This window comes from Rattus norvegicus, chromosome 11, assembly GCF_036323735.1.
Source record: "Rattus norvegicus strain BN/NHsdMcwi chromosome 11, GRCr8, whole genome shotgun sequence".
Lineage (NCBI taxonomy): Eukaryota > Metazoa > Chordata > Mammalia > Rodentia > Muridae > Rattus > Rattus norvegicus.
The window spans coordinates 40,300,589-40,322,113 of NC_086029.1; the positions used below are offsets into that span (position 1 = coordinate 40,300,589).

The window sequence follows — 21,525 nt, forward strand, 5'->3', positions numbered from 1 at the left end:
TAATAAACTGGGCAATAGCTCCAAAGCCTTCTGAAGCCCTCTCATCTGACAGGAGATGACAGGGACAGGTGTCTCTGTGGTACACGCTGAACTTGCCTCTTCTCAGACAGAGTCCCGAATCGGATGTCACTCCTACAAATAGACAATCTCACAGATTCGCTTGAGTCTTGTAATGTATCATTATCTGGGCAGCCTCTCCACAAACTTATTTTTTTTTCATTTTTTTTTATTAACTTGAGTATTTCTTATATACATTTCGAGTGTTATTCCCTTTCCTGGTTTCCGGGCAAACATCCCCCTCCCCCCTCCCCTTCCTTATGGGTGTTCCCCTCCCCATCCTTCTCCCATTGCCGCCCTCCCCCCAACAGTCTAGTTCACTGGGGGTTCAGTCTTAGCAGGACCCAGGGCTTCCCCTTCCACTGGTGCTCTTACTAGGATATTCATTGCTACCTATGAGGTCAGAGTCCAGGGTCAGTCCATGTATAGTCTTTAGGTAGTGGCTTAGTCCCTGGAAGCTCTGGTTGCTTGGCATTGTTGTACATATGGGGTCTCGAGCCCCTTCAAGCTCTTCCAGTTCTTTCTCTGATTCCTTCAACGGGGGTCCTATTCTCAGTTCAGTGGTTTGCTGCTGGCATTCGCCTCTGTGTTTGCTGTATTCTGGCTGTGTCTCTCGGGAGAGATCTACATCCGGCTCCTGTCGGCCTGCACTTCTTTGCTTCATCCATCTTGTCTAATTGGATGGCTGTATATGTGTGGGCCACATTCCACAAACTTCTTTGAGTGCTTGCCTCAGTATATTGTTTGGCATCCGGGACATGACATCTTCGATACCTTCCTGGAACTGTGGTCAGAAAAGACTGAGGTTACTGAAAATGGCCAGCATTTCTCTCTTGTCTGCATAAACGAGTCTTCGTGGCCATTCAGAAAATATAACCTTATATAAATATATTTTTTCTGAATGGCTAGTAATATATAACATATTGAGATATATATATGTATATATATATATATATATATATATATATATATATATATAGAGAGAGAGAGAGAGAGAGAGAGAGATGATTGAGAGATTTTGGAACTTTGCACAAGTAATATTTATGAGTTCTCTATCTGCATGTACACCTGCATGCCAGAAGAGGGCATCAGGACCCATTACAGATGGTTGTAAACCATCATGAGGTTGCTAGAAATTGAACTCAGGACCTCCAGAAGAACAGCCAGGGCTCGTAACTATGCTCCAGCCCTGTGAAAACAATGTTTTAAAAACCCAGTCAGTGGTCGTTAGGATATACACAACATCACCATTTGGAACAACTGTGGGAAGAGTCTGGGAATTCTTGAAATACATTTCTCTTTTATAGTCTTTGGAGCAACAGAAAGGACATCAATATGTTTTACTCTAAGCCATATACTGTGTAAGTTACACAGTATACATTCCAGCAGTTACTAGGACTGTACCATATGTGTTACAGAAGTGTCAGTTACTGTATTTCTCCAAATCCTTAAAGTCCTAAAATAGTAAAAAATTGAATGGTCATAATTGGCTGTACTCTAGATCTTCCTTTCGTCAATCTGGACTATTTTTTCCCCTTTGTTTCAGTAGATTGTGTTTGTTAATTTTGAGGGACATTAAACTGGAGCGTGACCTCTGTTCTCCTACCAAGTAGGTAATCCCGAGAATCAAGGAATAAATACAAACTCCTCTCAACCACTGTAGAATGTTTGTCTTCCTAAATATATCTTCTGTGTGGGAAGCTGGGGTAGAAGAATTTAATTCTTGCGTTTTTGAAGTGGACAGGGCCAGTAGTTTCTGAAGTAGCCAAGCAGAAAACGGAAACGCTTAAGCCTAAGCCTGCTTTGTCCCTCACTGAGGGGTGCTTGGCAGCGTGCTTTCTCACGGGCTCTTTTCCAAAGGATGGGATACACTTCTGGAGGCTGTGAACCGAGGAGATGGCCCGCTGCGGTTCAAGCCAAATTCTTGGAACGGGAGCCTGCGGTTTGGTTTCTCTTACTTCACCGTGTTAAATTAGTCCTGGTGATTGGGCAGGATACCAGAGGTTGTAACGGCTCCCGGACTCTGCGGTGTAACTTAAAGCCGTTGTAAGCTCTATCCTCTCAGGAAAGGGGGTGAACAGGAAGTCACCACCCTGGGCTCTGACCTCATCCAAGCCCCCGGTCTGTGCCTTGGGAAACTGTGTCTCAAATTTGGCTTGAAGTGAGGCTGCAAGAACGTCTTTATTTACTCCCTTTGAACTCCCTCAGACCTTCCCTCAGAGTGGGACTGAAAGGCAGTTTCTGTGAAAACACTGACTCTTACGTTCTAGAATCTTGAACAATTGCTTTTGGTGGTGGGGGTCGGGGGTGGACTGCCAGAGACTGAACCCGAGGCGAGTGCTGCAGGGAGAGCTGCGTCTCTTTGGCATCAGCACCACTCCTTTGAAGAGAGTGAGGACTAAGGGCCTCAAATTGTAGGAAGTGACAGCCAAGGGCAGAGTCTCCTGATGTCAGGAGAAAACACAAACATGAAGCTTATTCACTGCTCCCCCACACCCAGCCTAGGGCATTAGTGAAAATTTCTCTAAAGGGAATAGTTTAAATCGAGCGTTGGGAATCAGAACAACGTCCTCTTTATCGTTGTTTTGATCTTTCTTTGCTCTGTTTTGCTTTTTGAAGTAGTCTTACGATATAGCAGTTTGGAGCTGGCGATGGTTTTGAACTGTCAGTTGTCTGTCCTTCAAGGACTGGGACTTCAGGTGTGCACCATACCTGGAAGAAGGTGATACCTTCACTCCCAAATGTTAATGTTTTCTCTCTAGCTATACTAGGAATCCTTGTAAATTATACTTTAGTCGAGCATGTGTTAAGCAGGATTGCAAACCAATTTAAATCATATGTACCTGGGTTTAAATGTTCCATTACTTAAGCCTAGTGGAAGTTTTGTTTTGCTTTTTATATTTTATATATGTATTTGTTTTTTAAAAACGCCCTGGCAAATTTTCACTAAGACTTCTGGTTTACTTTCCCCCAGTCCGTGCTGACGTGTTTCTAACAACATGGGGATCACCTATATCAGAGACAGCCAGTGTGCTCCCGCTATAGTATCTCCCACGGGCTGTGTTCATTCAATACCCTTGCCACTGTCGTGATGGCCACCAGTTTTGGCCAAGATGACATAATATTCTATTTCAGAGTTCCTCAAAGCTGGGCAGTTGGCAAGGACAAGTGACTCCCCTCTCCTCCACGTGCTCGTCTCCAGAGCCATGAATTTTCTAGTTTTCATAACAAGTTAGAACTTGGAATTGATCAACCCCAAAGACTTGTTCTTTTCTTTCTTTCTTTTTTCTTTCTTTTTTTTTCCAGACACCATATTCCTGCCTCGGTGTGCAAGCAAGAGCGGGTAGCTCTGTTTCACAACTATAAATCATGCGTGTACGTTTGGATGTTAGGAACGTAGGTTCTCCTAATTTAGTGAACACCGCAGGTCACAGCGGTTCCTCTTTTGAGGAGCTCTAGGAAAGCTGAGTGAACTGCCGGGAGAGAGAGAGAGAGAGAGAGAGGAGAGACAGAGAGAGAGAGAGAGAGAGAGAGAGAGAGAGAGAGAGAGAGAGAGAGAAGAGCACCTAAAAGCAGCATACACCTATCCTAATGCCACAGAGGGCTGGGCTTGGAGCTCTGTTAGCATAACAAATCCCCAGGGGCAATCTCCAGGACTGCATACACCAGGAAGGGTGGCACACAGAGGTAGACAGGAAGATCAGAAATTCAGGATCACCCTCAGTTACACAGTAATATCAGCGCCAACTTGATGACATGAGAACCTGTTTGAAAAAACCATGGCAGTGTGTATTAGACCGCAGCACAGAGTAGCACATCATTATCCCGTGTTGCATTCATTCATTCATTCATTCATTCATTCATTCATTCATTCATTCATTCATATAAAACCTAAATGTTTTCATTCTTTTATTGACTGGAATTTCTGCAGGGATGCAAGCCCCATGCAATGGAAACAAATGAGTATGTATGAGTATGAGTTTAATAGTATGACCGCCTTGCTTAGGTGAAAGGTATCCTGTCAAATAGTTTTGAAAGCCGATATTAATTATAAATCAATAGGCATCATTGTGGCATTTCCATCTGTGAACATGAAGTGCTCCTGTTACCCTCACCTGGCCATCCCCCTCCCAGAGGTTTTCTTCCTCTTCTCAAATCCAGTATCTTAAAGTTTCTTCAATTAAGAGCTGCCAGTTAGCCAGATACACCGGTGTGCATCTGTAATTCCAGCTGCTCGGTGATGGGAGCCTGACCCTTGAGGAGACAGGTTTGAGGACCACCTGGACCATGCACAGTGAATACAATTCATGCACTTTAGCAAGATCCTGTCCCAAACTAAAACTGTAAAACTCCTAGAGATGTCACTTGCTGGTAGCATGCCGAGGTGCAGTTGAAAACAGAGATAAAGGGGCTGGAGGGAGAGCTCGCCACTTGGGAACAACGGCCGCTCTTCTAGGGTATCTGGGCTCCCTTCCAATCACCCACATGGCAGGCAGTTTGGAACAGTCGGGAATTCTGGCTCCAGGGGGTCTGACACCTGCTGGCTTCTGCGGGTACTGCATGCATGTGGTGCACAAATCCATGTAGACGAAAACACCCATACCCATAAAATTACGAAACACAAAACCAAAGTCGCGGGGAAATCCCATTTAAAGAGTTGCAAGGTGGTAAGCAAGGGGTGGAGGAGGGAGGACCCTCCTCCCACCTAGCCTGAAGGGAGTGTGCTTGGGATTTTCCATTTTCCTTTTAAACCACAGCAGAAAGGATGCTCCCACATTGAGTTGCCAGCACCTTTGAGAGCGGATTCCTTTGACTATGACATTAAGCAGCCGCTGAATTCGCAGTTCAGGTACTTGCAGGTGGCAAGCGACGTGCCGAATTCCGCTTGAATCCAGTGTGGCTTATGCGCTGTTTACGAGGACCGGAAGAAATGTGTAATCTTATGGCTGCCAGGAGGCAAATCCTTTGACAGGGCACCGATGATTTAAGAGCTTGGCTCTGGAGCGCGGGGTATCTTGCCTTCATTCCACTGACTGTCGCACTTGGTAACTTGCCAGGGTAACAGGTGAAAATTGGTGAGTGGGTTGAGATTTCTGGGACGCAGGCTGGAGGAGCCAGGAGTTGCAAATTCCTTTGGCAAGGGCTTAGTCTCTCAGGGTGAATTATATTGTCACACCACTGTGCCCTAGTTTCCCGGTTTTTTTTTTTTTCTTTCTGTGTTGAGAAGGATGATGATGGCAGCCGGCTGGGTTGCTGTTGTAAATGTGCTCGTAGGGGATCCAGAGAAAGATGCTCCGTGAAGTGATTATTGTTAGATTCTACATGAGTTACGTCACAACGAGGATTCACCCGAATTTACAACTTGTCCGAATGAGAATTTGAAAATGTTGTGGAATTTATTAATATGCGTTAATTGTGCACGTTAACAAATTTCAGCGGGGCATGTCAATCCTTTGTACAGCTACGTAGAATTTTACTTCCTTTGAGTGAGCAGGGCTCTCTTAGCTCTCAGCCAGAGTATACACTTTATAGAATTTCTGGTATTTACTGAGCAAACACAATGCCCAAAGAAATCTGTGTTTAAGGAATATAGAAGCAAATAGTAAGAAGTCCTTTAGTTCATACTTTACTGCTCTAAATAGGGAGGATGGTACCCAGTCAGACACACTGTTTACCCATGGAGATTATGACACAGAAAACCAAATAACTTGTTCGACAACGAACTTTCATGGTTCTCAGATTTTACATGTTGTTTTCCCATAATTAATTAGGGAGGGATTTAACAACTTATTAAAAACCAATTAACTTCAATTGTGCAGTAGTGTTTTAAATCACGCATTACTGATATAGAAATAAGAATTAGGGCTGGAGAGATGGCTCAGTGGTTAAGAGCACTGGCTGCTCTTCCAGAGGTCCTGAGTTCAATTCCCAGCAACCACATAGTGGCTCACAACCATCCGTAATGGGATCTGGTGCTCTCTCTTCTGGTGTGTCTCAAAGAAGCGACAGTGTAGCAACATGAAATAAACAAAAACAAATCTTTAAGAAATAAAGAAATATGAATTAAAAACTCATGGAAGAACTAGTTCTTTAAAAATGATTTCTGGAAGTAGGAATTTTTTTTTTCATGCTATATTTAGAAAACTTTGCCAAGTAGACCTGTTTTTCTCCTCAATGGGAGGAAAGAAGAAACTTGAATCTGTTCTCTGTTCAGCTTCATGTGTCACAAGCAGGGTGAAGGGTCTGGGCTGGTCTTCCTTACCAGTTTGTTAATTCTGCCAGCACGTTCTCCACGCTCGCACCTTGCGCCTTTTCTCTTGCACTGAGCATACCTCTCAGAAGGGAGCTGTTGTCTGTACCACTGTGATGTGCTTATGCCTCTGGCCCATGAAGTAGACTAATAAGGGAATAAAAACATACAAGAGGAGTATCCCCACAGATCTTTTCTAAAGCACTTTACAATTTCCGAGAAGCAAACATTAATGTGAAATCTATTTTTCATCCATGCATGCTAGGTAACTGGCATGTAGTACATCTCAGGGCCCTGGTTTAGGGGTGAGGTGACCATAAAGGTCCCATGATGGTTGATGTCAGCATGACCATCTCACCACACTCTCTGTGTCCTACCAATAGAAGTTACCCAGCTCTGTGCCATGTGGATCGGCAATGCTGCTTTCTGACAACAGCACGGACTGATGGCTTCTCTTTCTTTGTGCAGCCTTTGCCACCTTGTCACGACTCAGCAGAATCCATGCAGGTGTTTAAACAGCACTGCCAAATAGCGGAAGAGTACCATGAAGTCAAAAAGGAGATCGCCTTGCTTGAGGAAAGGAAGTAAGTACCTTCCAGCCTACTCTCCTACTGAGCAGAGACTGGGGTGGGCCAGAAGGCAGCGGGTTTTAGGACCTAGCAACAGACCTTCCACAGACCAAGTGCTTTACCTGTTCATAGGAAGAAGAGTGTGCTTCCACTCAAAACTCATTTTTTAAAGTAAGTTAAATTAAAATTGCCCTAATGCCACCGTGGGCCAAGCCACATTCTTCACGGCCATAACAGAGTCTGCAGGATACTTAGGCTTGGGGTGAATGTTTAAGCAGTACAAGTCCCACATTTAAATGGAAACCTTTTTTAGAGTTATATAAATGTATTAGTTGAAATGTCAACTAATAGTCCCAGGAAGTTTTTATCTTGATAGCATTTATTATGATTATGATTATTATGGTTATGATTATTATTATTATTATTATTATTACTACTACTAATTTGCTATGGAAAGTCACACAATTCAATTAATTAGTTATGCAATTCAATGCATTAGAGCACTTTAATTTTTTTTAATTCACATTTTTTTTTATTAACTTGAGTATTTCTTATTTACATTTTGAATGTTATTCCCTTTCCCGGTTTCCGGGCCAACATCCCCCTAACTCCTCCCCCTCCCCTTCTATATGAGTGTCCCCCTCCCCATCCTCTCCCCATTACCACCCTCCCCTCAACAATCACGTTCACTGGGGGTTCAGTCTTAGCAGGACCCTTAGCAGGCTTCCCCTTACACTTTAAATTTACTGGCTCTTTATTTCACAGAACTCACCTCAATTGCACTTGATTCTTCCAGCGTCTGTCATTTTTCATTCCTGGAAAGCCTTGTTAGACACCATGTTGTCATCTGGGGGCCAGTTTGTTCTTACATATCAGGAAGTTCTGTTGGCAGTCTTTATACCTCTAACTAAGCCCACGAAAATATAGCTAAAGGGACGCTTTCCATTGTCGAGTCCCTGAAGCCTTGGGCACACCTATGTGATGAGCACATTGTTGTCAGGGCGGGCAACACAGCTCAAAGACATGGCCGTTCTTTACCCTTCTGCTTTTTCCCCTTCAGCTTCCTGGAGTGACACAGCATGTTTATTAGCTAATTTCTAAATGACAGAAGGTGGATGTGTTTTGCTTCAGAGAATGTAAGGACTCTGTTGAGACTCTCCAGTATAGTGGTTGGATATCTATACATTTGTGGATTTGGGTAGCAGGCTACCCCCATTTATCAAACAGACCCAGCCTCCTCTAAATTCCCTGCTTTGCTTCATGTCAAACATAACATTCAACTTGGACTTTTGGCTGTAAGGGATTAAAAGCTATTAAGAAATCAGAAGAACAACTTTATAAATCCAAGACCTTCTTTCGGGTTAAATCTTGATAAGCTGTCCAAAATATTCAGATTGCATTTGTAAGTGCAGAGGGACTTCTGAGAGTGCCCAATGTTGTAACAAAGGGAGGACTTAGGGCCAGCAGCCTGCCACTGTCTTTTCTGGGCTGTATTTACTTGTGTATGTGCACACGTGAACTATGGAGGTACAATGGGGGGAAAATCCCACCCAGGTAGCTTCATTTAATTGATAAGTTCTTCAGATCAGATCTTTTGGAGGACTTTCGCATTTAATTTAACCACATATGTGGCATTTTTATGGCAATGTAAGATCACCCACTAAATTATATGCTCTAAAAGTTTATATTTCTGTGTGGTGCGTTTTGAAATGTCAGGATGATGACATAAGAACGACTAATGTCTGGGCTCTGATACTTGGCCTTGTTTTGTGTTGAGAAAAATGATAACTTGTGGGTATCACCACAACACTGAAGTAAGAAAAGATGGCCTCAAGCAGCTAGCTGGTTCCAGAGAAACTTTAAACAACCTTCCAGGACCACAGATAAGTGAGATTCCTCACCTCCAACCCCGGCGCGCGCGCGCGCGCACACACACACACACACACACACACACACACACACACACACACACACACACACACACTGCCCTTTGAGGGACTCACAAGGTTACATGTGTTTCTGCAGAAGCCATCTTACCCCTTCACTAAATGTAACTGAATTCTCTAAACAATTGCTATCTGTAATGTAAGGTACAATTTTATTATTTTTTTCTATTTCATATATTGTCTCAAGCTCCCTTTTCTCCATTGCTAGTTCTTCTATCTGGGTTGAAGATTTTCTGCTTCAAATATTGTTTGGTGAACTATTATAATTGTTTTCCTCCCTGGTGTTTTTTTAAAGTTTATTTAAAATTAATAGCAGCTCCCGCCTCTTTCTCTCCTTCCTGACCCTTCTCTCTCTGGAGATAGAGTCTTATGGATTTCCCATCGGAGTCAAATGTGCTATGTCCCCAAGGATGACCTTAAACTCCTGATCATTCTGCTTCAACCTCCTACTGTGGAGATCAGAGACATGTGTTGTTATGAAGTGCTGTGAATCAAACCCAGACCCTCTGCATGCTAGGCAAGCACTCTCCCAACAGAGCTACACTCCCAGTCTCAACAGCCAGTTCTGGCCTGGATCTCACAACCTCGGAACCTCTGTAGAACTTCCTACCTTGGCTCCACCTCAACTGCATTGACCTACTCACTTTCTCAGAACCCTGTCTGTGCCTGTTCCACAGGCAACAGTTCCCCAAGGAAGACCCATCTCACGTCCTCACCCAGGGTGATTAGATCTTTCCTTTAGCAATGGAGGAGCCACTGGAATGGTCCTTTGAACTTTCAGGAGGCCAGTGCTATCAGTACTCATGTTTAAATATCTTCTTGCCTTTACAACTCTTTGCTGCTCTTATAGGCACACGCTTTCTTTAGCATCTCTTTGTATCCTTATCACTCACAATGGAGCTGATTATATTTCACACAGGGAGGTGAAATACAAATAAGGTTGATCTATGGTAGCCCGTTATAGGTTGCACTAATATCCTATGCACACACACATTCTGTTTGGATTGCCATGGTCTTGCATTTGAACATGGAGTTGATGTCAGTAGGGGTTACAAGACAAGCTGTCAATCACCACGTGTGGTTGGAGTCATCACAGTATGACATCCACCGCTAACCACTGTATTGGTTTTCATCACCCTGTAGTAAACCAGTAGTTCGTTTTGGAACGGATTTTTCTGAGTAGTCTTTGTTTTCAAGTGAGATAAATCAGGCCACGTGGATCTGACCCAAGCAATTAGCATTCCATTTAAAAAAAATGATTCTGATGAGAATTTCTCTCCCAACATTTTGTAAACTGTGTCTGACGTTGATGCCTTTGGCAACTGGCTTGCGCAAGTGGGACACACAGACTCGGAAGTGTCTTTAAAAGGAAGTTTTCTGTTTGGTAATTGCTCAAGCACAGCCTGATGTTTGAACTCGAGGCTGCACTTTTCTTGTCTCTCCAGAGGAGGTCTCCCTGGGTCAGGTTTGGAAGAACATACAGTCACAGAGGAGGATCCTGTAGACATGTCCCTGGTCATGGCTGTTGGGTGGATAAGATAGTCAAGTCCTCCCACCATGGGATAGAACCCATTTATTTACATTTATTTCTGGCTTATGACTAGTGATAGATAGAGTTAGTTTCTACGTTAGGCGAACCATCTCAGTCTGTTTGCCTCTGATCGTACTCCTTGTAATTGCATATATTATAGCACGTCATGTCTTTTTGATAATTCTAATAGGAATTCTCATACCCTATAGATAGCTCCTTTTGTACATCATATAGCTTTCGAGATCAAGCATCAGTTGCCAGTCAGGAATGATTTAAAATATACGATTAAATCACAACCAGCGGTAAAGGTTGCTGAGTCCCAGACATGATTATGTCTTGTCTGGTAGAGAAAACATTTCTCCAACCTTTACATGAACCATGCTGGGAAGACTGGCAGCATCAGAAAAGGAAGAAGTTATGAAAGATTAAAAGATACTTCTAACTGAAAATTTTCTGTTTGATGATTCAGGGCTCTGCAGTGTTTGTGGGGCTGAAGAACTGTCATCATGGGTGGAGACTATTTTCATCAGCCCGGAAGGAAATCTTGTGGTCTTGAGCTGGCCTTCTTCTTGTCCCTCTTTGCTAGGCATTTTAGCAAACATACCTATTTCTTATCTCTACCAGCTTGTTGCTGGACATTTTTTTTTAAATGGACGTAATCATGTAATATGTTTTCGATGTGATTCAGACTATTATAACACAGTGTTTCAGGGTCCACCCAGGCATTGCACCCCGAGACTTCCTTCTTTTAATTTGTGGGTCATATCCCATCGTGCACATCTTATTTACCTTTCATTGGATAATGTCCATTTGGGTCAGTCTCATTGTTTAGTATTTGAAGAATGTCACTGTAGACATTTGTGAGCAGCTCTAATTGTCGCATGTTTCTGTCAGTGCTTGCTCTGCCGGTCTGATGAATGCCACACTAGCGGACAGAGTGCTGTGTCATTGTGGTCTTGATTTATATTTCCCTGATGTCTGTGATATTGCACAACTTTGGCATGTGCTTCTGGGACATTTTTATGTTTTCTTGGAGAAATATTTATTTTGATATGTTGCCCAGTTTTAAGAGGTTTTCTTTTTATCATTGGGTAAAAGGATCAAATACCATTAGTGAGTTCTGGTGAAGCACAAGAATGTGGAAGCCACAAACACCCTAAGGCCCACATGTTTATGTCTTATTAAGATACAGAGCAATGACAGAAAACAGTAGTTTATCTAGGGAACATTGTAATGTGGGAAAGGGCACTTACGTTATTTGTAAAACTTGACTGTAAAAATAGCCCTCTTTTTGTTTGTATTTCGCCACGGTATTTAACTCTTTCTGAAATTGTCAACAGAGACTTTTTATGTTTACATAGAAACATTTGTTGCCCTCAATTCTTTTCTTCTTCTTTTAAAAGATTTATTTACTTTATGTATATAAGTACACTGTCACTGTCTTCAGACACACCAGAAGAGGGCATCAGATCCCATAACAGATGGTTGTGAGCCACCATGTGGCTGCTGGGATTTGAACTCAGAATCTCTGGAAGATCAGTCAGTGCTCTTAAGCACTGAGCCATCTCTCCAGCCCTTCTACCTTAGATTATTTTCAAAAACAGATGTTCAAGCCAAATTCACTCCCAAAGTTTGGAGAGGGAGATGGTATCAGTAGGTCGCTCTCCTGGAGTCAACAGAGAAACACCAGTTTTATCTGCCCTTTTCCATTCAGGGGGTGAGCTTTTGAAAAAAATTGCATGGTGTGAACACACAGAGAACCAAACTTCTTTCTTACACTCCACAAACATGGGTCTTAAACATTTACTCAGGGTAGAAATTGAGTTTTTATTGTCATAAAGAAAGAAGAGCGGTGTTTTCCACAGGTGTTTCCAATAGTGGCCAGGCATACAGTGTTAATGCCCTGTGCTCTCTTCCCCATGAAGTCTTCTGTGTGCCCATTGCCTCCTGGGTAAGCTATGGGATTGGAGTTCACTTTGCAGCGGTGAAGGTGTGTTTCCCGAGACTAACCGGCTAGCAGGAATAGACACACTGCCTGGTTTGCACTTGGATGTAATACTTGTTGAGCCAAGTGACGAGACGACTCTGAAAATTGAAATTGATTGCTGACCGACGACTTCTCTTGAGGAGGCAGAGAAAGGGCTGAAGGATTTTTCTTTCATTTCAATAGCTAGTTTTGTGTGAGATAACCGTGCTCCAGACATCATCAACCTGTTAGATCACACTTTTCCTTAAGGCCCTAGCCATCATGGGCTTTCTTTTTTTTTTTTTTTAAATCATCTTTTACTATATAGAAAAAACCCTTGCTTTAAACTCTGAGCAACTAGAAATGGAAGACTTGGCTCAGCTCATCCAGGGGCTCTCACACAGCAGGCAAGCACCCCCAACACTGCAGTGCTCCCCAACTTAGTAAGATCCAGGACTCATGTCCCAGAGTGTTAAACAGCTGTGACTGTTTCTCCAAGACTGCAATGCATTTTTGGTCACCTCATTTCCCAATGCCCTACAACAGTTACCACTGATATCCCAAGGCCCCATGAAGTCAGGGTTATAGGCAAGCCCAAGGGAAGCATGTGTTAGGAATGTGGACTCATGTGGGTTTTAAGGAAAGGCAAGACGGGAATCCTTAAGCCAAGGGCGAAGTTTAGGGGGCGTTTCCTGGGTATGGGCAGTTTAAAAACAACAGTCTTTCATATCATTGGTTTTTGTTGGTCTTTAACATTTTCTCTGTGTGTAGCCCTGGGTATCCTGGAACTCTGTAGAACAGGTTTGCTTGGCCTTGAACTCAGGAGATCTGCCTGCCTCTGCCTCTCAAGTATTGTGACTAAAGGTGTGTGCCATCAGGACCAGCTAAACACTATTTCGTAGTTGAAAACAAGTGGTTGAACTTCAGTCCCCTCCTGTAGCACAGAACAAGACTAGCTTCACAGACCAATGTGCATAGAAAAGCAGGCTGTCCTCACAAAAGACTTCCGTGTGCCAAGAGGGTGTGTGTCACCGTTGTGGAGTTCCAAGCACAGTGCATATGGATTTACGCTTGTGTTTTTCTAAATCCTGAGCTACAGGAAAGGACTGTCACTGCAGGTCAGGGTACAAATGCTGTTACACTGATCAAGGGCAGCAAGCCCCAGAGGTCCCAAAGCGGTTGTAACATGGTCTCACATCAGACTGAGCAGCACCTTTGTCACCTTTCTAGCTGCCTTTCTGCCTGAGAGTTCCTTGACTAGAATCTCATTCCATCCATCTGCCTGAAGCCTTGTTAAAAGGGACATGATGTCACAGCAGTAAAACCTTAATTAAGACAGTTATCTCTTCATCTTAAAAAGAAAGATAAGACTTTCAATACTTTGATCATCTCGAGACATCTGCTTTTTCTCCTCTACATTAACATGGGTGTCTGCACAAACATCTTTTAAATACCCAGAGTCCAAGGATTCCAAATCTTTATTTTAAAATGAAATTCGCCCTATAAAAAGGTAATTATCTTATTATATTAATATCCAAAAACTGTTAACCTCAACAGGGCGAAACTGTCAAGAATTTTTTACTTTTTTTTTTTTTTTTTTTTTTTTTAGTAAAAATCCTTAGTTAATTTTGCCAGTACTGAAGACCATGATAAGGATCGTTGTCCTCTTATATTTTTGGTTACAAGCCTAGCCCTTCATGGCTGAGCCATCTCTCCAAACCAATAGTGATCTTTCAAGATCAAAGAAAAAAATATTTGTACCATCCATGAGTCAGCTTCTTGGAACCTGAAGAATTTTCTACATTTTGAAACTAATTTCCACAAAATTTTAATCTCCTTTTTACTCACACTTTCACTTCTCCCTTTTTTTTTTCCTTCACAAGTAAAGCTTTTCCAGGTATGTGGCTTGGGTCGGGGCCATCTGGTGATTTCTGGTAGATGCTGAGGGCGTGGCCTTTGGAGTGCTGAGATTGAGCACACAAAGTGCTGTGCTACAAGTTCTGAAGACACTGTAGCTATGGCCTTCCTCCCCACATCACATGACGCTGAGTGAGGGATACACATGAGAGCCGGAAAAATCATTTTACCGCACTGTAGATCAGGAATTCTTGGAATCATCTAGTTTGGTGTGCTGGGGCTTCCTCATGACTTGCTAACGGGTAAACATAAATATGTCTAAATGAATGAGTCCTAAGCAGGACACAGCAGGATTTTGACAGTTTTTTTTATTGGCTATGTATATATAATTACTTATGTGAAGCTAATTTAGAAACCTATCAGCCGAGGGTGGCTTCTTGATTGTTGTAAAGAAGACATTTTTATTGACATTCTCCAGTAGCAAGGGATGGAACGAGCCTGTCTCAGCCTTTCCCTGCAGTTATGAGATCAGTGATTCAGTGGTTGGTCATCTCTACAAATCAAAGGACAGACAGATGACATCAGTTGATCAATGTAGGCCAGATAAGGAGTCAGGAAATTAGCCATCAATAGACCTCTGACCTTGCAGTGAAGGCAGACACAAATGCTCTGTGTGACAGGGTGACATAAGGTAGGTGAGTGACCAGACCAGAGTGACCTGTGGGAGGATTTGCGCACTTTTCCTTCTCAATTCCGTGTAGGTTTTATTTTTTCTTATTAATTTCTTTAAGATAGTTGCAAGAGAACTTTTACTAATCGATATTTAATTATCGGCATTTTCCATCCTAACTGTGTTCAGGGACACAGAGCACTCGGCGTTTAATCAGGACAGCCTTGATTTCTGCCCTTTCTTATTAGCTGTGTGCCTTTTTTGAATTAAATGGAACATTTTTAGTTAGAGTTTCTTTCTTTCAAGATGTAAGTGATCTTTCCCTGAAGTACTTTTTTCTTCAATTATTCATTTGTCAAGTATTTATAGGGAGCCTGTCCTATTTTAAACATCTTGGAAGATCTAGAGAGCCCAAGAACCTAGCGTATGTGCCAACAGGTGACCCACACCTTCCCCTGTACTCCTGCTGGGTGATTCTTTTATGATGCTTAGCTTTGCTCAGCAGATACTAAATTCAGTGATCAGGGGAGTCCGTCAGGCATAGGAAGAACATACTAGAATTATTCCAAATTAATGTTTGCCTCTTTCAGAGGTAACTTTTTTTTGGGGGGGGTTTCAAATGTACAGAAAACCCCAAAGGAAATGTTAAAATGCTCGAGTGTCTTTTATTGAATTTACTAATTATTAAACATTTCCCAAAATGTGCTGTGTTCTTCCTCAACAATGAGGGATTTTTTTTTTCTTGTATGGTCTAATATTCTTCATGTTTAGACATAACATGCGTGTTTTGGGTCGAGAACACACCACAGACATGATGTATGTTTCTCACAGGGCATGTGGTACCTCCCCATTTATCTCTGCAGAAGTGACAATACTGTGTTGACTTGGTCATCCTGGCCTCTCCTTTCCTCTACCTTTTGCAGTTCCTCAGACTTTGAGGAATATACTTTCCAACATGGGAATACATTGTTGCTCACCCAGCCTGTTCTAGTACTCAAAGTTCTCTCATCACATAGCCATGGTTGGGTATGCTTTATAATATACAGAACATGCTAACACATACATATGAATCATGATACATGAATCGTCTGGATTTGTGTTCACAGTTTTATGTGTAATTTTTTAAAACTAATATCTTCTTTTTTTCTTTTCAGTTCTTAAGATCTGGTCTCTCTATGTAGCCTAAGCTGACCACAAGTTCCTGCCTCAGGTCGCCAAGGTCCATAGGCATGCACCCATCACATCTAATCTTTAGAGACAAATTCTTTTTTTTTTTTTCTTTTTTTCGGAGCTGGGGACCGAACCCAGGGCTTTGTGGTTGCTAGGCAAGCGCTCTACCACTGAGCTAAATCCCTAACCCCCTACATCTAATCTTTAACTAGTGGTCTTACATGCCCAAAGGGCTCAGGAGAGCTAAATGAATAAGATAGTTGTCTTAGGGTTTCTACCTGCACAAACATCATGACCAAGAAGCAAGTTGGGGAGGAAAGGATTTATTTAGCTTACACTTCCACATCGCTATTCATCACCAAAGGAAGTCAGGACTGGAACTCAAGTACATCAGGAAGCAGGAGCTGATATAGAAGCCACGAAGGGGTATTACTTACTGACTTGCTTCCCCTGGCTTGTTCAGCTTGCTTTCTTATAAAACCTAAGACCACCAGCCCAGGGATGGCATCACCCACAATGGGCTGGGTCCTCCCTGCTTGATCACTAATTGAGAAAATGCCTTACAGCTGGATCTCATGGAGGCATTTCCTCAACTGTGGCTCCCTTCTCTGTGATAACTCCAACTTGTGTCAAGTTGACACACATAACCAGCCAGCACAAGAGTCAAGCTGTTTTCTATTATGAATTATTAGAACATTACAGATAGGGTTTGTGATCAGAAAAGTTTCCTTGCTCCAGGAGCCCTGGACTTATTTCCAATATAAATATGAATATTATTATTTTGTATAAATATATATTCTTTTCACTCTTCTGCCTATCTTATGTAGTATCAGGTCAGTGTACAAATGTAAATGTCTCTTTTATTCCCTAAGATGAAGGGATGAGGGTCATAAGCAAACAATGTGAATACATGGCTTGGGCTGAGCCCAGAGTGTTTCCTTTTCTGTACCAACTATCCGCAGACAGAGGTCTGTGTGGGGCTGCATGCAGGAGGCTCTCCATGGAGATCTCCGGTCCTGATAGGTGTGGGTTCAGGAGAAGGGGAGAGAACTCAGGCAGGGAGGGGAACGGTTTTTACCGCCTCCCCTGCTGGTGCTGCTCCTCCTCGGTTACTGGCCAGGCTGAGCCAGCAGGGCAGCAGGGGACGGACTAGCTGGTGAGGGATGCAGGGGAGCTTCTGGCAGTGATTTCCGGTGTTTTCTGGTAGAACGGATCTCTTTCCCAAGCGGCAGTGTTACAGCTCTTATGACAGAAGCTTCAGACGATGGAATAATTCCTGCACAACTTTAATCCTTCTGAACATGGATTCTTTTACAGTTTTGGGATGGGTCAGGGTCTGTCAGCAGGTACTTCCTATTGGTTTGGCCTGAGAGCTTGGGAAGACCTCATCTACATATTTGGGGGTGTGGTCCTGCTTCTTCAATGGCTGATCTGTCTTGAGTCTACTTGGCCTGTGGTCCTGTCCTCACCTGTGGAGGAGGACTTGGGGCATTGCCTTATGTGACTGATTTGTCTCAAACCTCTCTACGGGGTGGTGGGGGGGCTGTAGCTATGTGAGAGGGGCCTGATCTCCTGGGAGACTGGGAATGTGCCAGCCTTCCCTTTTAGGGTCACCAGGGATTTGACCTATCTTGACCAGGAATTAGGGTTACCTTTCATAGCTGGCTGCCCTACAAACCTGGAAGCTTCTAGCCTCCATACAATCCAGTCTTCCAAGCTGACTTATTCAAACTGGCTCCTCTTGGCTTCTGAGATTCTAAATTCTTTTGCCTGGCCTCATACCAACTTTAGCAATATTTTCTAATCTTCTGGCTCCTTCTCATTCTCTGTCTCCTTGTTCCGTCTTCACCTATGTCTAGACTGTTCTCTCTGAAACCTGTCTCTGTAGAACTGTCCCAGTAAAACTGCCCCCCCCCCCCACATACCCCACTACCTGTGCCTAGCTCCTTCACTCTCTCTCTCTTCCTGCATGGTTTTTAAGTAGCTTCTCTTTCCTGTTCTGGTGAGAGTTGATTGTATCCTATCTTTGACTCGTTCTGTCAAATCTTTCTCAGATTCGTCACTTTGCACCTTAGTTAGATGTCACTTTCAAGCGTGGCTGCTTCATTTGCAAAGAAGACAGAGAACTTTTAGGAATGTAGTCCTTCCTCCTGCAAGTGTACATCGTGATCCAGTCAATCATACGTCAGGGTGCAGAGTAGTTAAGGCATGTTTCTTGTCCCACTTTTCAAACAGAATAGGATTTTTAAATTAATTAATTAATCAATTAATATTTTTACATAGCATGCATTGTGTTAGACATACAGGAGGAGGTATGCACATTATATAAAAATTCTATGCTATTTTACTAGAGCATCAGCAGATCCATGGGGGGGATCCTGGGTCCAGTGGCTGATGGGTACTAAGGGACAACTGTGTAAACTTGTGTGTGTGAGTACTAGAGAAAGACATGGAAAATAATGTCCTCAAGATCAAACCCAGGACCTTGAGCTCACAGCTAGTAATGGTCTGTCACTGAACCCCAGCTCCAACCCCTCATGGAGATTTGTTGAACTGGGACATAAGAAACAAAAGAAGCTAAAGGCTGTATTTCCGGACAAAGTTTCAGTAAGAGATAGAGTGCTTTCTTCACAGAGGACAACAGGCAGGGCCTTGATGTCTACACTGCAAGAGTAGCTGACTGATAGCCTTTTCATTCCTTTGTAAAGTAATAACTTCAATAACTTGTTGCAACTTTGTAAAACATTGATATTTGTTTTCTCACAAACAGAAACACTCTGCTGTTTTGTCTTTTAAGCAGTCAGCACTTAATTTGTTGCTCTTAAAAAAAAAGAAGAAAGAAAAGATCACAGGCCAGTGAGGTGGCTTAGCAGGTAAAAGCCAGACCACCTGAGTTGAATCCCCAGAATTCATAGTGGAAGGAGAGAGCTAATTCCAGAGGCTGTGGCATGTGCACATCTACACACACACACACACACACACACACACACACACACACACACACACAAATAATATGTAATTTGAAAGACCATTGTCTTGGATGATTGACCTATGGGTCTTTAGAATGTGTCTAGTATACTGGATATGTCTAGAGGAGGCACTAAGTAAATGGTCCCAAAACTTGTGATTTAGGAGAAATTAAAAAGAGACCAATGCTTAGGCATTGTAGTTTACAACTGTAACTCCAGTATTTGGGAAGCTGAGGCAGGAGAAATTGCTGCACATTTAAGTCCACCCTGGGCTACATAGTAACTTCCAGGCCACCTTGGGTCTGCAGAGTGAGATCCTGTACCATCCATGGTTAATGTGAGTTTGAACTATTGCAGCCACTATGGTAGCCAGTCGGGGCGGGCGGGGAGGGCTTTTCATAAAAACTAAGAAGAGAACCAGCCTATGACCTCCTTACCTCTCCTGGGCACATACTCAAAGGACTCCAAGTCTTGCTATAGACACTTGGCTGTCCACATTGATCTCTTTCTACAATAGCAAGGAGATAGAATCAGCCTAGATGTCCACCCACAGATAAACAGATCAGGAAAGTGCAGCCTAGGTACACAGTGGGGGTTTATTCAGCTGTAAAGAAAAAATGAAATTATAAAACTTTTAGGAAAATGGCTGGATTTGGGAAACATAGAAAGGGACATAACCCAGGTTCAAGAAGACACATACTGTATGTGGATCCTTATCTCCAGTTGTTAAATATGCAAGGAGGAGGAGGAAGGACGAAGGTAAAGGGAGATATGTCTATAAGAGCGGAAGAACAGAGGCTTGAAGGGAAGTGGGGAGAAAAGAGAATAGCATGGATTGGGGGCAGAGGGTACAGTGGGGGAGAGAGGGTAGCATGTGGACGAGGGGCCAGACAGAAGGTACAGAGAGGGTAGGGTGATAAGGCAAGAAATGTACGGAAACCCATGCAGAAGGAAACCTGTTGCTTTGTAAGCTAATAAAACAATAAGCTTAACACCAATACTGAAACAATAAAGGGAGAAAGAAAGGTCTGTCCTTGGCTGCTGGAAAGGAAGGCAGTGAGATGCACAGTAGGAGGAGCGGGGATTGCCGGATGCGTTTGCAGTAAAAGCTGTGTTTCTCCTTGCCCTGTGTCCTGCATTTCAGGAAGGAGCTCATTGCCAAGCTGGACCAGGCAGAGAAGGAGAAGCTGGATGCTGCTCAGCTGGTGAGGGAGTTTGAGGCCCTGACGGAGGAGAACCGGACGCTGAAGATGGCCCAGTCTCAGTGTGTAGAGCAACTGGAAAAACTCAGAATCCAGTATCAGAAGAGGCAGGGCTCCTCCTAACATCAGCCGATGAAATGTGAGCGAGGTTGCTGACTGCCATGTGCTGGCCAAAAGGATTTGCATCTTAAGGAACAGAGAGTAAAATCTATTGCTTCCCTTTATTACCCACATGGCAAATGTCTAGAGTGAGTTTAGTGCCGCCTAGCTTCTAGCTCGAGAGGGGGATATTTTAAGCGAGGTCATTAATGCAAAGCTATCGCCAGTATATATTTTCAGAGATCAAGAGTTCTTTTTTCCAAATATATACGTATATATATATATATCTTAGAAAGATATGATCATACTGTACATTATAGTAGAAAATAATAAAAATAGAATATCGACTGGCCCCACCGAAAGTCATGCGCCATAAAACAAGCCAGTAGGGTGTTCACTGTAGTTTCACATCTGTGCATCTAAAAATTCTATGCCTTTTCATATTGCAAGTCTGCTCAGCTACAAACCATGAAAACTAGCTGTGCTCGGTAGAGTCAGATGTAACTCTTCAGTGACTGACTGTCCTAAGAACAAATGGTTGTATAGCCTAAATGCTTTCTCGTGAAACTATCAGCAGTCGTGCGTCCTTGCCCAAAGCTCACTGGCCAGCGCTGATTTGTGTAAGGAAGAATCAAGGCTGACCGTGCTTTCTTCCCTCTGGGTTAACACGCAGTGGACACGTTTGCGTTGGCGGTGTGGGTCTTTGGGGTCTGGGCCCGGGGAAAGTGGAAGCTATGGTTCAGACCCCACACACCATTGAGTGTCTGTAAGACCGGTGAGAGGATATAACTAGTGCTCGGGATCTCAGGAGATAGGTTAGACCAGTGAGGCTGACGGGAATGTGGCGCGAATGCAGAATTAGAGAGCACGATCTCCCTTGGTTCCGGCTCCCACATCTTCCGCCGCCCATCTTTGTTTTGTGTCTGTTTCCAGTCACGTGACTCCTTTTTCATTAAACGTGGATCCAAAGTGCGGCCCTGTGTCTTGCTTTCTTCTTAAGCCCTTTGTGCTAGAAGTTGCCCTGGTCAGAGTTTATTCTTTAGATAATGTGTTATTTGTGTATTTGTGTTTATACACAGTGTGTGACCATACATGTATGTGTGTGCCACGGTGCCCATCTCATTGTCAGAGAACTTCCAGGGTTAATTCTCCTTTTCTACCTCATAGAACTTTGAGATTGAGGCCCAGTCCTCAGGCTTGGCAGCAAGCCCCCACAGAGCCATCTCGCTGGTCCTTTTC

At 43.2% G+C, this 21,525-nt stretch overlaps 1 protein-coding gene across 3 annotated transcripts in view; it reads left to right on the plus strand.

The window, feature by feature from the left end:
• Map3k7cl (MAP3K7 C-terminal like) overlaps positions 1 to 21,260 on the plus strand; it is a 45,010-nt gene extending 23,750 nt beyond the window's left edge. For 2 of the 3 annotated variants that reach the window (XM_039088440.2, XM_006248016.5), the window contains 2 exons: positions 6,776 to 6,891; positions 20,130 to 21,260. In XM_039088440.2, coding sequence (XP_038944368.1) covers positions 6,776 to 6,891; positions 20,130 to 20,310 — 297 coding nt within the window. In that variant the 3' untranslated portion in view covers positions 20,311 to 21,260. The remainder of the gene's footprint in view (positions 1 to 6,775; positions 6,892 to 20,129) is intronic. The other variant, NM_001013979.1, reaches the window with a different exon arrangement.
• Positions 21,261 to 21,525: the final 265 nt, after the last annotated feature.